The sequence below is a fragment of the Neolamprologus multifasciatus genome, chromosome 9 (assembly GCF_963576455.1).
Source record: "Neolamprologus multifasciatus chromosome 9, fNeoMul1.2, whole genome shotgun sequence".
Taxonomy (NCBI): Eukaryota; Metazoa; Chordata; class Actinopteri; order Cichliformes; family Cichlidae; genus Neolamprologus; species Neolamprologus multifasciatus.
Window position 1 is genome coordinate 29891204 of NC_140447.1, and position 14794 is coordinate 29905997.

Consider the following 14794-nt stretch of genomic DNA (forward strand, 5'->3'; position numbering starts at 1 on the left):
CTGTGTGGTCTGAGCTCTCCACTGCAAACCTCGGACAGGAACAGAAACTGCAAGACAGACATAAACACTTCTTTTACACACACTTTGATGGCCTAACCTCTGTGTTTTTTACATTAATGTGTTTACGTGTGATGTACATGACTATTGTGCATCTGACTCAGTGTTTGATATTGTAAAGCAAAGTCAATAACAGCAAAAATTTTATATTTTACTTTTTATTTCTGTCGCCCTCCTGCATCAATCCCAGAATCACCCACACCCTTTACCACATTTGCTTACTTTAGAGACTCCAGACACCAGGAAGTGGGAGTAATTTCTCTTATAATAAGATACGGTAATCTTTCTGATAATAGGTGAGATTGCTTTTAAATATGGAAACGAGGGTAGTCACAAGAAGTTTGAGAGGCACAACTCAGAAGGAAGAGGAGACAGAGAAAAGCCACGTGGATAGGAGCTACTCTCCGAGCTAAGGTTAGCCACAGAGGGCATGGATGCAGACGAGCCCAGCCTCCTGAACATCCCGAAAGAGCTTCGTGACTTTAGGAAAGACAACAACAAACAACATGCACATATTAGACGAGGGTTAAGAAGAGTTGATGCTAGAATGGAAGAGGCAGAGGGGCGATTCGACGAGACTGAGACGGTGCTACAGTTGTTTATTTTATTCATAAACTTCACTATTTCATTAATTATTTCATGGTTTCTTTGCATCTTCATCTGTAGTACTTACACATCGGTGTATGTTCCTTGTGTTTGCTTACATTAAAATACCAGCACTAATGACCAGAGCATATAAATGCAGCTTTTCATATTTGACAATATATTTTGAAAGCACAAGACAAATCACAAACAGTTTTCAATGTAGGTTTGGTTTTTTATTTGGTTTTATTTTTCATTTCTATATTTGATGGTGATGTGATGCTATATTACATGTTTTTAAGATTCAGTTGAATTTAATATTTGTAATATAGCATCAAATCACAACCGTCTCCTCAAGTTGCTTTATACTGTAAGATAGAGACCCTACAGTAGCAGCAAGAAAACCCCAATTAATTAATAATCCCTTATGAGCAAGCACTTGGCGACAGTGGGGAGGAAAAACTACCTGTAACAGGCAGAAACCTCCGGCAGAACCAGGCTCAGAAGGGACGGCCATCTGCCTCGGCCGGTGGGGGGTGATGGTAACGATAATACGAGGAGACACGATGAAGAATATTTCTCAGTCTAACTAAAGTCGAATGAAATAGTTTTACAATAAAATATACCTCAGATGTTAACTCTGAGGCCAGACTGCTTTAAGATTTTAAAAGAGGTATTTGAAAAAAATCAAGATGACAATTTAGTCATCAGTACTGCCTTTAAAGCAGCAGCTGAACAAATTCTTAAAACCTTTTAACACTGCTGAAGAAAACCTGGCAAGTTTGGATTTCTTTGGAGGATTCATGAAGACACTTAGATTCTTTCTTATGATCTTCCTAATAATGTCGTCAAAAGATGAATCTTCTGACAACATCACATCGAAGAACTTGTCTGCAGATCCAAACTCCTTGATAAGGCCTTTAGCTGTGTCCTTGACTAACTTATTCATGTTATTATTAAGAATTTTTAGGGATTCGGTGCATCTATCTTCAGAAAGTACCAACTCTGTCAGATGGTTGATAACTAAGTCTATTTGTTCTGGATCCAGAAGATTTCTGGTCTTTTTGTGCAAATTTCGTGCGATTCTTGTGGTTAGAAGAGGACTAAATAGGTTGGAAATGAGCTTAGCATGAATTGACACTAATGTTTCTGACAGTTCTTCCTCTGGGTTTTCAGAGGTTGCTGGCTGACTTTGACCCTCTGTGGGTTCAGTGTGAGACACTGATGCCTGATCACCGAGATTCATTGCTAGGTGCTTCAGAATAGTGTCGTCAAAAGATGAATCTTCTGATATCATTACATCGAAGAACTTGTCTGCAGATCCAAACTCCTTGATAAGGCCTTTAGCTGTGTCCTTGACTAACTTATTCATGTTATTTTTAAGAATTTCCAGGGATTCGGTGCATCTCACTTCAGAAAGTACCAACTCTGTCAGATGGTTGATAACTAACTCTAATTTTTCTGGATCCAGAAGATTTCTGGTCTTTTTGTGCAAATTTAATGTGATTCTTGTGGCTAGAAGAGTACTAAATCGATTGGCAATGAGCTTAGCATGAATTGACACTAATGTTTCTGACAGTTCTTCCTCTGGGTTTTCAGAGGTTGCTGGCTGACTTTGACCCTCTGTGGGTTCAGTGTGAGACACTGATGCCTGATCACCGAGATTCATTGCTAGGTGCTTCAGAATAGTGTCGTCAAAAGATGAATCTTCTGATATCATTACATCGAAGAACTTGTCTGCAGATCCAAACTCCTTGATAAGGCCTTCAGCTGTGGCCTTGACTAATTTAACCCTGTTATTTTTAAGAATTTCCAGGGATTTGGTGCATCTCACTTCAGAAAGTACCAACTCTGTCAGATGGTTGATAACTAACTCTAATTTTTCTGGATCCAGAAGATTTCTGGCATTTTTGTGCAAATTTAATGCGATTCTTGTGGTTAGAAGAGTACTAAATTGATCGGCAATGAGCTTAGCATAAATTGAAACTAATGTTTCTGACAGTTCTTCCTCTGGGTTTTCAGAGGTTGCTGGCTGACTTTGACCCTCTGTGGGGTCAGTGTCAGAGACTGATGCCTGATTACCGAGATTCATTGCTAGGTGCTTCAGAATAGTGTCGTCAAAAGATGAATCTTCTGATATCATTACATCGAAGAACTTGTCTGCAGATCCAAACTCCTTGATAAGGCCTTCAGCTGTGGCCTTGACTAATTTAACCCTGTTATTTTTAAGAATTTCCAGGGATTCGGTGCATCTCACTTCAGAAAGTACCAAATCTGTCAGATGGTTGATAACTAAGTCTAATTTTTCTGGATCCAGAAGATTTCTGGTATTTTTGTGCAAATTTAGTGCGATTCTTGTGGCTAGAAGAGTACTAAATTGATTGGCAATGAGCTTAGCATAAATTGAAACTAATGTTTCTGACAGTTCTTCCTCTGGGTTTTCAGAGGTTGCTGGCTGACTTTGACCCTTTGTGGGGTCAGTGTCAGAGACTGATGCCTGATCACTGCTTGTATTTGAATTAATGGGGGTTCTAACACTGGATAAAGACATTGTCAATGACTTAGTTTCGCTACAATTACTTTGGAAATCCGTTTTCAGAAAGCTTTCAGAAAGGGAAGATCGCGGTCTGTACATTTAACGTACGACAACTAAAAATGCAAAATGCAAGATTCAGGTATAAAGCCCGCTGTTTCACCTCTATTTAGGGACTCAAGTGGAGGTCACGTGCTGCAAGATCAAAGGCACGTACTGTGACATCAAAGCAGAAAGGAACTGAGCTGTGTGACGTCGTGCCGCGAGCGTTCACCTACATGCGCGCGCACACAAGTGAGCGATCACTAATAAATCACAGACGCATCAACGTCGGTGTTGTCAAACTTTCAATCATACCTGCAGCCAGTTCTTTGAAGCTCTCAAATGGGTTGAATGGCGCCTGTTTTCCACCATCATCGCAGAGCATTCCTCCAGCAGGTCCAACGCCTGATTCAACAAAAGCCGCGACTCCGGCAGCTGTGCTCCGAAGCAGTTTGCTAATGTGATGGCTAACTAGCTAATGTGATGGCTAACTAGCTAATGTGATGGCTAACTAGCTAATGTGATGGCTAACTAGCTAAAGAATCCTAACATATATGAGGTACTTAAAAAACAAAGGGAACGAAGGAGGAGGAGGAGAAGTGGAGACAGCGATCTGACTGATTGGTTCATCTGAGGCTCTCAGTGGTTGCATGTGCATGTAACTACAGGTGCATGTAACTACAGATGCATGTAACTAGAGGTGCATGTAACTAGAGGTGCATGTAACTACAGGTGCATGTAACTACAGGTGCATGTAACTACAGAGATAAACCACACAGTTTATCCCTGTGGAAAGAAAATTACCACCATGAAGCAGCCAAAAAGACGACAACAAAGTTACAGTGGGGACAGACCCTTTAGCTGTGACCAGTGTGGGAAGTCTTTTAATCAAATTAGTCACTTAAAAACACATCAGCTCATCCATGCTGGACTTAGACCATTCAGCTGTGGCGAGTGTGGAAAGTCTCAGACTGTGACAAGCGAATCGCCTACACGACCACATAGTTCGCTCTTTCTAACAGTTCTTTATCCGGCTGCTCGTTCGTACAATACTCGGTTGCTTTTCAGCTGCAACCCCACACACAACAACAACCTCAGGTCCCGACACGTCTTATGCAGGGGAGGCGTGATGAACTGATGGAGCTGCAGTCTGTCAGCCTCCCCTGCAGCTGCGCCACAAACCACTCCCCGCTGCACAGACCCCATCTGGGAAACTGGTTCCAGAGCCTGAGCATTGTGTTGAAGCAAGCTACATTGTATCTAATCAGTATCTCTGATTCTGTTCCCATGTCCCGATTGTAATCAAACTGCAACGAAAAGCATTAAACCGTCTGTCAGCTGAGTTGTTGTGGCATGAATGTTCATCATGAATTGTTGAAAAATTGTAGCAACAAAGTCTTTTAAGTATTTTTGTAATGGCTGAACGCAGTTTTTGCACAATTGAAAACGAGTGGGAGATGTAACAAAGGTGAATCTTTATTTAGGCTGTTGTCTGACTGCAGAATTACAAAGTCCATGAAATGAGGAGCCAAGTGCAGAATGATAAAGTTCATGAGATTAAAAAGCAAATTAATTCCACTGTCCTTCATAAACAGAAGACACCACCATTTAAACACAGAAAGCCAACAAAACAGGTGATCAATGACAATGAGAGAGGAGAGGGACGTAAAACTAAACATGAAATGTTTCTGACAGTTGACCGCCAAAATAAAATGGGACATATCCAGTGTGAATATCGAACTCAACAGGGAAACAGACACAGGGATAAACCCCACGGAATAAAGACTCCAAACATGCTCAAGAACAAAAGAAGAGTATTAAACGATACCGTAAACACCTAACAAAGAATTCAACATTGTAAAACTCAAGTCAGTCCCGGAGGACCCGTCCCAGCTGGTCACATTGTACAAATGTTTGGACAAATTTACTTGTAATCAGAAGGTTTTTCAGACCTGATTGCGTTTTTCTTCCCTAGTGCTCTTTTGAAATCTCTGTGATGATTTTTAATTTGAGATCAGATAACTCAGGCTTTCTGCTCCCTACTCCTCAGGCTGACTCTCTTCTAGGCTCTCCTGACTGTTCCCTTTACATGCTGATGATGTGTCTTGTAAATCTGGATCCCATTCCAGCAGGACGCTCCTCTTCTTCAGACAGTACCTCAGCTGCTCTCTCTCCTGACAGTCAGCTGTCCACCTCTGCACGGCCAGTCGAGCCAGCGCCGGCATTTGAGGCAGAGCTCGGAGCAGAGCGGGCAGCCAGCCTGAGCACGGAGCAGAGGTTGAAGGTCGCAAACTGACATCCACGTCTTCCAGAGAGCCCAGACTTCCTGCTGCAAACAGACTGCACCAACCGTTGTCTCCCACCGAGCTGTTGTAGGACAGATCCAGTGCACGGAGTGAGGAGAGACAGCCCCGTCTGCACACGGCAGCTGCACAGAGGAAGAGGACCCATTGATAACTGATCACTTTATGCCTGTTCACTTTACTGTTTTGTTCACAATGTTTCTGATGGAGACAAAAATAACACAGTGTTTTATACGACAGCTACAGATGCTGAAAGCATGAAATAAATGAAAGAAATATCAATTTCCTTCAGGCTTTACTTGCCTTTATATACATTTATGTAGCCTAATGATCCACTACAGACCAAAAAAGAAAAAGTATAATGTCATTGTGTGTTAGTTACCCAGATGTTGCATGTCATCAGTAGTGAGCTCGCAGCTGCAAAGACGGAGCTCGCTGACGACTGATGGCTGCAGAGCATCCAGCAGGAGCGCCAAGTGACCGCCAACCACTTTACACCAGGAAATATCCACCGTGCGCAGATAGGGCACCGCCAGGGCTGATGCATAAACACAAAGTTTCACCATTTCAGGCTAGAGGGTGGAAGAGGTAGAGGAGAGGAAAACTTCTACAACTAAACAAGTGTGTGTGTGTGTGTGTGTGTGTGTGTGTGTGTGTGTGTGTGTGTGTGTTACCCAGAGCAGTGAAGGACTCGTTGCTCAGGTAGCAGCTGTTGAATGGCAGCCGCCTCATTTGTGTCACAGGGAGGGCGGAGACCAGTGAGTGGACCACACCTCCCACTTCCTTATTGGATGACACATCAAGCTCCGTCAGTGCAGTGAGAGAGGGCAGCACCTGGGCTGAAAAACAACGAGTCACATGACGGCTGCAGCGTGCATGTGATTAGTGTCCAGCGTGTGAGATTCGTAGCAACTCACTCAGAGCCTCTAGATCATCTCGCGTGAGGCAACACAGGTGGAGGTCGAGTCTCTCCAGGTGTGTGACGTGAGCCAGGTGAAAGGTGAGGCGGCTAAGTCCACCAGCTAGAAGTTTGTTACAGGACAGGTCCAGCTCTCCCACAGAGGGGAGGCAACGGAGTGAACCACCTGCAGGACAACCAGAGGTGTGGTTTTTTTTTTAAATTTACCCCTCCGAGACTCTTATAGGACATAAAACAAAAGTAGCAATAAAAAGGAAAAATCCAGAGATCTTTGTACCGAGAGCATCAAGGCTGTCAGGCGTTAGACCGCAGGCCTGCAGTCGAAGCGTGGTGAGGGAGGTGGCGTGAGAGAGAGAGCTGACCAATTCCCTGAAGCCACCAGTGTCCACTTCCTGTGTGAGCTGAGCATTACAAGAGATGTCCAGCACACAGAGTCTGGGCAGAGCAGCCACCATTCCTCCTGAGAGATTTATGAACAGGAAAACCTCATCCATACAAATGTATCAACGAAGAGACAGCAAAAAACAGACAAGAAAATAATAACAGCACTGTTAAAATGGATCCAAACTGCTGCTCCTTATGTTCTCTTCTATAATATAATTATACATCTAACTAATAATGAGGTCGGTGTAGGTAAACTAATCTTCAGCCCGCTTTAGACACTCAGATTCAGTCTTTTTACCCTTGAGTCTTTGGCTACGTCCACACGTACACGGGTATTTTTGAAAACGGAGATTTAAATAATCCCGTCCACACGTAAAGGCAGAAATGAAGGAAAACGCTGCTAGGAACATGCCAAAGCAGCAGGTGGCGCTATATTCCTAACCGTGTAGAAATGTTGGCCAATCAGAAGTCTAGAAGCCTCGGTGGGAAAAAATAAACAAATTAGGGCATAGAAGCAGAACCGAGTCGTATGTGTGGAGGGACAGTAACTGTGTGTATATATGTAAGCATTTAAACACTGCAGAGACAATTAACAGTAACAGTATTGTAGAAATTCATTTCACCGAAACAATAACGTGGCGCACAGTGTGACGTCAAAAAGGCGCACACCTTTGACGCTGCGTTTTCTGCATTTTCTCCGTTTTTCTCCGTTTTTCTCGTCCACACGTAAATGCAAAAACGGAGTTTTAAAAATTCTCTGTTTTCAGTGACCGAAAACGCCGTTTACGTGTGGACGAAAGGTGCAAACGCATAGAAAAATCTGCGTTTTCAAAAATACCCGGGTACGTGTGGACGTAGACTTTATCATCTCACAGAGAGAGGATATTCCTTATATGGTCATCGTTACCTCATAAAGTAAACAGAGTTCAGATAAATTAGCTAAAGCTATCCTCTCAAGATAGAATTTTTTTCTGTGAGTTAGTTTGAAATTTCTCTGTGAGCCAGTAAATCAAGATGAATGATCAAAGCTGTAAAACTGAGGGTTTATGCACAGTGGATGAACAGTAGGGGTGAAGCACAGCCCAATATAAGATAAAGAAGGATTATTTTGAATATAAATCATGAAAAGCTACTCTATTCTATTCTACTTGAGGAATAAAACTATGGAGCTCGAAATGTGCTCCATAGATTTGAAGTTACTACCCAGCACTGTAGCATCGGCCGCAGTGAGCTGACAGGCCACCAGGTGGAGCTCCCTCAGTGATGGGTGAAGGTTCCCCAGAAGGCCTTGCAGACCACCGCCCCCAACGCCGCTGTTCCAGGACAAATCAAGAACTTCCAGAGCAGGGATGAAGCTGAGAGCTTCACCTGCAAATCCAACGACATGTGATGAGACAAAAGTTTTTCTGTCAAGGCAAGAGTGTGAACCATTCAGCAAAGCCTCATGGGAGCTGTAGTGAGGAAGGAAATCAAGCAAAAATAACTTGATTGCATAAAGAGGTTGTTCTGTTATAGCTATAAATAAGAATAAATAAAGCAGACTGTCTGCACTGAAGATCCCACCAAGAGCAACGACGTCTTCGCTATTTAGCCTGCAGCTGCAGAGCCTCAGCGTCCTGACCTCGCCCACGTGTTGCAGATGAGACGTCAGAGCCGTCAGGGATCCACCGATCAACTCGTTCCAGGAGATGTCCATCTCTTCCACCTGGGGGAGGAACTGCAGCAACGTTGCTGAGAAGAAACGGCAAGAAAAACATCTGTCTGCCTTTCTGCCAGCTGACGCCTTACAATGAAGTCACATTACTTTATTCAGACTTAATTTTAGATGCTCCGCCTCTTGAAATGAAGCTGCATCAACTAACTGTCTGCTGGGCTCCGTTTGTGCCTTTGGGAGTATTTTTAATGCAGTTATCTGACAGATACCGTGTCTGTCTTGTGTGACAGGTATGTGCGTTTTTGTACCAAGCTCCAGCAGGTCTGTAGCCGTCAGATCACAGTGAGCCAAACTGAGGCTCCTGCTGTCGGCTTTCTTCCCGAGTCTCTTCAGGAAAACACACACTCGACCCCAGCCGACGTCCCGCTCACTCTCTGCTGACGCTGCAAAGCCTGAAACACACGATACACACCCACAGGGCTTAGCATGTCACTGTAAACTGATTTTCCACAGTAAACTCTATTTTCTTGAGCTCTGTATTTTGTTTCTGAACCTCTGATTGTACACACCTTTTTAAAAAAAGAAATAAAGCAACCTCTTTACGCTTTCCTCTCTAAAAACTAGGACATGTTTGAAATACTAGGATTTTTCTCTCTTTCTCTCTTTTAAATGATCTTTTAAGTCACTTTCTCTTAAAAAGACTGCAGTACTGTGAATACAGAATGGTTGCTTCTCCTAAACAGACTGGTTCTTATACAGCTTTTCTAGTTGAGCAATTAAAGTGCGTCATTTTTTTCTTCACGTAAAGGCTTTCTATCTGACATTTACACTCCAATGGATGCAATCGGAGAGCAGCTTGGGGTTAGCATCTATCCCGAGGATATTTGGCATGCAGACCGGAGCAGTCAGGGCTCAAACCACCAACCTTCTGATGAGCAGATGTCCTGCTCTACCTTTCGACCTACAGCTGCCCCAGACTCCTGGGGCCCTCAGTGTAACCTTCAACTAAACACCCATTAAAAAAAATCTAAGTTAAAATCTTGTGCTGCTTTGAACAGTACAAACCTGAGTTCGGTCCTCTGTCCTCTTTCATCTCCGATTCTCCGTCCTCGGGGATTCCCGGGCGGTCCGAGGTCCACGACAGGAAGCGTCCTAACGGCTTCCTGTCTGTGGCGGTGCGCTTCCTGCGGATCTGACTCATGATCACATCAAGAGGGGAACCTTTCCACCTGCTGCCACTGCCGTCCCGCCCCCGCTGACCATCTAATCAATGATAGGAGGAGAGAAAAGTTGAGTCTCGTCAAAAGTCACAGTTTGACATTTGCGATTATTTAAGGGGTGAACGATGGATGGGGTTAGCTATAAATCCTGTGGTGTATGGACTGGTTCAAGCGACATACCTGTCCCTATAAAAACACTGAACCACCTCTTCAGATACCAAATTAAATTACCAATTAAAAACGAAGAGAAATCATCATCATTACAGTGGTTTTGATTCCTATGTGCATATTTACAGGTTTATTAAATTATAATTAATGTGAAAATATCTATTTATGACTTGCAGGGTCAGAAAGTAGAGACTTATTCTGTTCTTCCTTATTTTCTGTCACATGTATCCTGTTCCTGTGTTAAACCTGCTGATAAAGAGGTCGGTGTGTGTAAAGTTACACCTGAGGGCCAAAAGTTCACACTGATCCAAAAACACTCAGTTTTGCACAGTTTTTTCAACTCTCTCTCTGTATGATGTAATAGAGAGGAGATATGCAGATACAGAAGCTTCACCCATTTCCAGCTTACGAGCAGGAGCCAATCAGAAGTAAGCTGGCTTGAAGGGGGAGGGGTTTAATTGGTTTTGTTATAGATAGCCAATGAACTGATGCGTTCACCAAAGCCCAGTAAAGGCTAAAGAAGAGTTATTTTGAGCTGCCAGTCATGCCAAACTACTCTAGTGTAGTGGAATAAAAAATTGTGCTGGAAGCAGAATTGGTCCAACTTAAATATGAAGTAAGAACAAGTAAAAACAGGGATACTGAAAGTATGCAGCGTGGTGCAGGTGTGCGCAAGTGTTTGAATGCACTACCCGCTTATATGAGCCTCTTCACTAAGTTTTCAGTTGCTGTCTTATTTGCTCCTTTAGGAGTCCCCACAGAGGATCTGGATATCCGCTGGTTTTACTTTAGATATGTAAGTTTAATTTGATGCTGAATTTTTTTGTAGTAGAGCTGAAGGATTATGACTTTGACTTAGTACAGAATCTAACACTGCTACTTACAGTGTTGGGAAGGTTACTTTTAAAATGTATTCCACTACAGGTTACAGAATACATGCCCCAAAATGTATTTTGTAACGTATTCCGTTACGTTACTCAATGAGAGTAACGTATTCTGAATACTTTTGATTATTTAATATATTATGCTGTTTACAACTACATGAATGTACTATTGCTGTGATTTATTACTATTACTGAAGGTCCGCAGCTCCAAACCGTAGTAAAGGGACCTCTGGCTAATACCTCGGTTCCGTGTAGGTTCGTAGCCGAAAACTAGCTTTACTTTGTTGTCTGGGTCAACTTTGCTAGCAGAGACAGAGAGAGGCGTTGAAAGGCTGCTCCAACAGAACTTATTGTTTCGGAGGAAAACACGAACACGGTGTACAGTCGAGTCTTAATAGCTTACTTACAACTGGGCTCGTCAGGCTCTCTTCTTGGCTGCAGTGGTTATTATTATATTTACATGCTTCCAGCTCCCGTTTTTGCTCGATGACAGCTCGTACTTTTCCTTTTTCTCCCTCCCTCGCTCACAGACACATAACGGGTATGACAGTCCATTCTCCCTGCAGCACGGACTACACTGCCCATGATGCTACATTCTTTAGAGCTATACCTGTAGCATTCTGCCTATAGAGATTGACAGACCACGTGACTTTCGCGCATTGCATGCCGGTAACTCGTGGCAAAACAATCAAAGTACCGCATCAAATGCAAGCATTTGCAGCACCGCAAAACGTTCATTCTCTGGTTCCAGTACCTTCTTGCTTTTTCTTTGCCCCCCCCCCCCCCCCCCCCCAAACAAAAGAAGTTATGTACAAAACGAAGGAGAACAATGCCGGTCCGTACAAAGACAGACTTGATGAAAAGGCAAAGAAAAGATACGAGGAAAAAATCAAAGGAGTGAAAGGGTAAGACCCTTACGAGCACACAGAGGGACAAAAGACGTGCTGCCCAACTTTCACCACGCTCATATTTATAATTATACGGTTCTTGGAGTGAGTGCATACACTCATGAAGTTTAGTAACTTCAGGTCACTGCAACAAGCCCCGGTACACTTTACCGACGGATGGGTACAGGACCTTGAAATGCACCGTGTAGAACGAAAGACCATCGTACGTATCATAAGTTTACCAGTCTCACAAATCGTCTTCATAAATACACAGTCGTTAACCGTTTACTAATAGGACCTTTGAGCTCAACGGTAATTAATTAGTAGTGGAAATAATTTCTGGTTTGCATTACAGAAATGTAGCAGTGACAATAATATTGTATGCTGTAATCGTACTGGGCAATTAGTGATAGCATAGCGCCACAATTTCTGTTCAGCGCCAGACTTGCTTGTAACCTATATCACCAATTATGTTATGAAAAATGACGTATTGACTACTACAAAACACTGACCTTTGTGGAAATGCTTGGAGCAGACTAACATGTGAGCTGGAGTGTTCTGGGACGTTATATTTGGTCTTTGAATGGCTGCAATCCAGGCCATCCGTCAGCTCTTTTTACTTCAGAAACATGGCTCGAATAATTTCTCTTCAACGACGTAATCCGATAAAAAAAACGATCTCTTTACCCGTCGGCTTCCCGTGGCTGTCATGCGACCGGCTATTGCAATTAATACGACAGCTTCTTGACAGTTTTTTGTGTTTCTTTTTATCGCTGTGTAACTGATTTCAATTGAAAGCCTGCGTGCGCTAGTACCTCTTGCCACGAGTTCCCAGAATTCTTTGCGGTTTTACCCTCGAATGACGTCACATTTTCAATCTCTATTAGCTTAGCACAACGACAACAAAAAGGCCTCTCTCACCCAGGAAACACTCAGAGAGAGAGAGTCACCCTGTAACCATGGCAACCGTAACGCTGCCGCCTGGAACAGCAGAACGTAGCTGTCAAACAAAACCCAAACAGTCCTGACCCGCGACAATATGAAACAGGGAAGTACCGCCGTGTAATCCATTTATTTCAACAAAGTAACTGTATTCTAAATACCACCTTTTTAAACGGTAACTGTAACTGAATACAGTTACTCATATTTTGTATTTTAAATACGTAACGGCGGTACATGTATTCCGTTACTCCCCAACACTGCTTATTTGCTCCTTTAGGAGTCCCCACAGAGGATCTAGATATCCGCTGGTTTTACTTTAGATATGTAAGTTTAATTTGATGCTGAATTTTTTTGTAGTAGAGCTGAAGGATTATGACTTTGACTTAGTACAGAATCTACCACTGCTACTTGTTTCTACACTAAAACAGTTTATCGATACAAAAACTGCAGACAATTTTCATGCAGTGCGTGTGTAGTGGAGCACAGAGCTCACTATTTAAAAGAATACATGAATGAATATCTTTATTGTCATTGTCGCTTGAACAGCTAATTTAAAACAAACATGCTGCCTCCAACTCGTAACAATAATCCCGGGAAAGCACCTGCCTAACATAGTGTTGAAACAAGGTGTTACTATTTATTATACTGCTTAGGAAAAAGCTCGCAAATGGCCTGAAATGGTCAGAGTACTGAGATTAAACATTAACTTTTTGGTAATTAGCTATACCTTCCTGTATTACAGGTCCTGTTAAACTAGTCAATGCTTAAAACTTTGGCACATAAAAATAACCCTGCAGTGAAATTAGAGCCATGAAAAACCTCCAACGAGCTAGTTTAGGTTTTTGAATCAGCAGCAATAAAAGATGGATTCAGAGGAAGAATTATAAGCTTTCAGGATAAAAATCAGGGTTTGTGGTTTAATTGTTGATGTACTGAACAGCAGAAGTCCTCTTACCTGCAGACTCCATAATCTGAAGACAAAACACAAACAAACTATGGAAAATATAGATATAGATATATATCGGGTGTGTTTTTATGAGTCAGTCGTGACTCGCTGACGGTCAGTTTGGAGAAAAACATAACAAGAAAAAAACAAACAAACAAACGACTCTCCCTAAACTCTGCACCGAGTCTGAATCACCCCCGCAGGATTCACAAAGTCCAAGAATTCGGCGTTTTCCTCAAACACTCCTTCTACTCCTCTCTGCGCTGAGACGGAGAGACTGCCACCTGCGTGACGTCACGTCCCGTGCTCGTCAGGTGGATCAACCCGGAAGCGCGACACCACCTTCGGTAAATTGTTGGCATAGAAGCCATTAAAATGCAAATATTTATACACAGACCGTGGAGGTCAGTTTGAGAATATTTTGAAAATAAAAGCATACAATACAAAAATATAAACATTTAAAAATTTCAAAGGGAGTTTGTTCAAGTTCAAAAAGCTACTGAAAATAAATCATAGAGGTGTATGTATTCGTATATGCTGATATCCATCTTTTGCTAGGTGTTTGCGTTATAATTAGATCAAATGTCCTAATTATACTTGGTAAACTTGTAACTGGAATGATGTCATTTCTGATCCGTTTATATTACCCGCATCTTTGGGAATATAAACCTTATATAAACCCAGCTTTTATAATGTGGTAACATTAAAAAAAAAAAGTAGTCGTTTAGAAGAATTATTAAAGCCGAATTAACCATGAACAGATTTTTTTTTGATCTGCAACACGACGTGTACAGAAAAGTATCACTGAACTACTGCTAACCTTAAAAAAAATCTTTAAAACTTAAAGATTCTTAGGCGAGGTCTGAGCGTCCCATGATGCATTGCCTCAATACGGCATTGCACATCGCCTCCTAATTATATAAAAGTAATTCATCATTGTATGGAATATACTACTGTTAGGTTTTAAAGGGTAATTTAAGCAATTCTAACGATCTGTAGCATCTGCACTGAGGCGGGAGGTCGAACCGTTCAGAACTCGCCTGACAATGATTAAGATTTTAGGATTTCTATACAGATGAACAAATTCCCGCAATTCATCAGTGCGATTAATGGTTCAAAGCATTAAGAAACTGTTCATATTTAATTCTGCATCGTTTGTATTGCTTTTAAACTAACTCCCACACGTTTTTCAACGCTTTTTGACCTCGGGGGTATTTTCAACCCCTGACGGCAATTTCAAAGGGCAAAATGACGTTTTATTTTTAAATTTAAT

At 42.2% G+C, this 14794-nt stretch overlaps 1 protein-coding gene and 1 long non-coding RNA gene across 4 annotated transcripts; one reads left to right on the forward strand and one right to left on the reverse strand.

Moving 5' to 3' along the window:
* Positions 1-853: 853 nt before the first annotated feature.
* On the reverse strand, positions 854-14781 carry lrrc31 (leucine rich repeat containing 31). Of its 3 annotated transcripts, none has more exons than XM_085171922.1 (10): positions 13531-14781; positions 9540-9737; positions 8783-8926; positions 8384-8551; positions 8024-8188; positions 6714-6896; positions 6435-6602; positions 6192-6356; positions 5900-6055; positions 854-5642 (listed from the first exon to the last, which is right to left on the reverse strand). In XM_085171922.1, the coding sequence occupies exons 1-10, from the start codon at positions 13541-13543 to the stop codon at positions 5254-5256; spliced, it is 1749 nt and encodes a 582-aa protein (XP_085028048.1). In that variant the 5' UTR covers positions 13544-14781; the 3' UTR covers positions 854-5253. The 3 variants fall into 3 exon arrangements, with proteins under 3 accessions (XP_085028048.1, XP_085028049.1, XP_085028050.1); XM_085171923.1 differs by lacking the exon at positions 13531-14781 and adding an exon at positions 11154-11517; XM_085171924.1 differs by lacking the exon at positions 5900-6055.
* On the forward strand, positions 2469-7923 carry LOC146511812 (uncharacterized). The gene is made up of 2 exons (XR_014875980.1): positions 2469-3882; positions 3931-7923. It is a non-coding gene; the product is annotated as an uncharacterized LOC146511812 (long non-coding RNA).
* Positions 14782-14794: the final 13 nt, after the last annotated feature.

What these genes read in the sequence shown, in the direction of transcription:
- lrrc31 (XM_085171922.1), bottom strand. An exon ending in GGACAGAGGACCGAACTCAG is followed by an intron (nt 8,927 to 9,539) that starts GTTTGTACTGTT and finishes CGTGTGTTTCAG; the next exon opens with GCTTTGCAGCGTCAGCAGAG. An exon ending in TGATGACATGCAACATCTGG is followed by an intron (nt 5,643 to 5,899) that starts GTAACTAACACA and finishes TCCTCTGTGCAG; the next exon opens with CTGCCGTGTGCAGACGGGGC.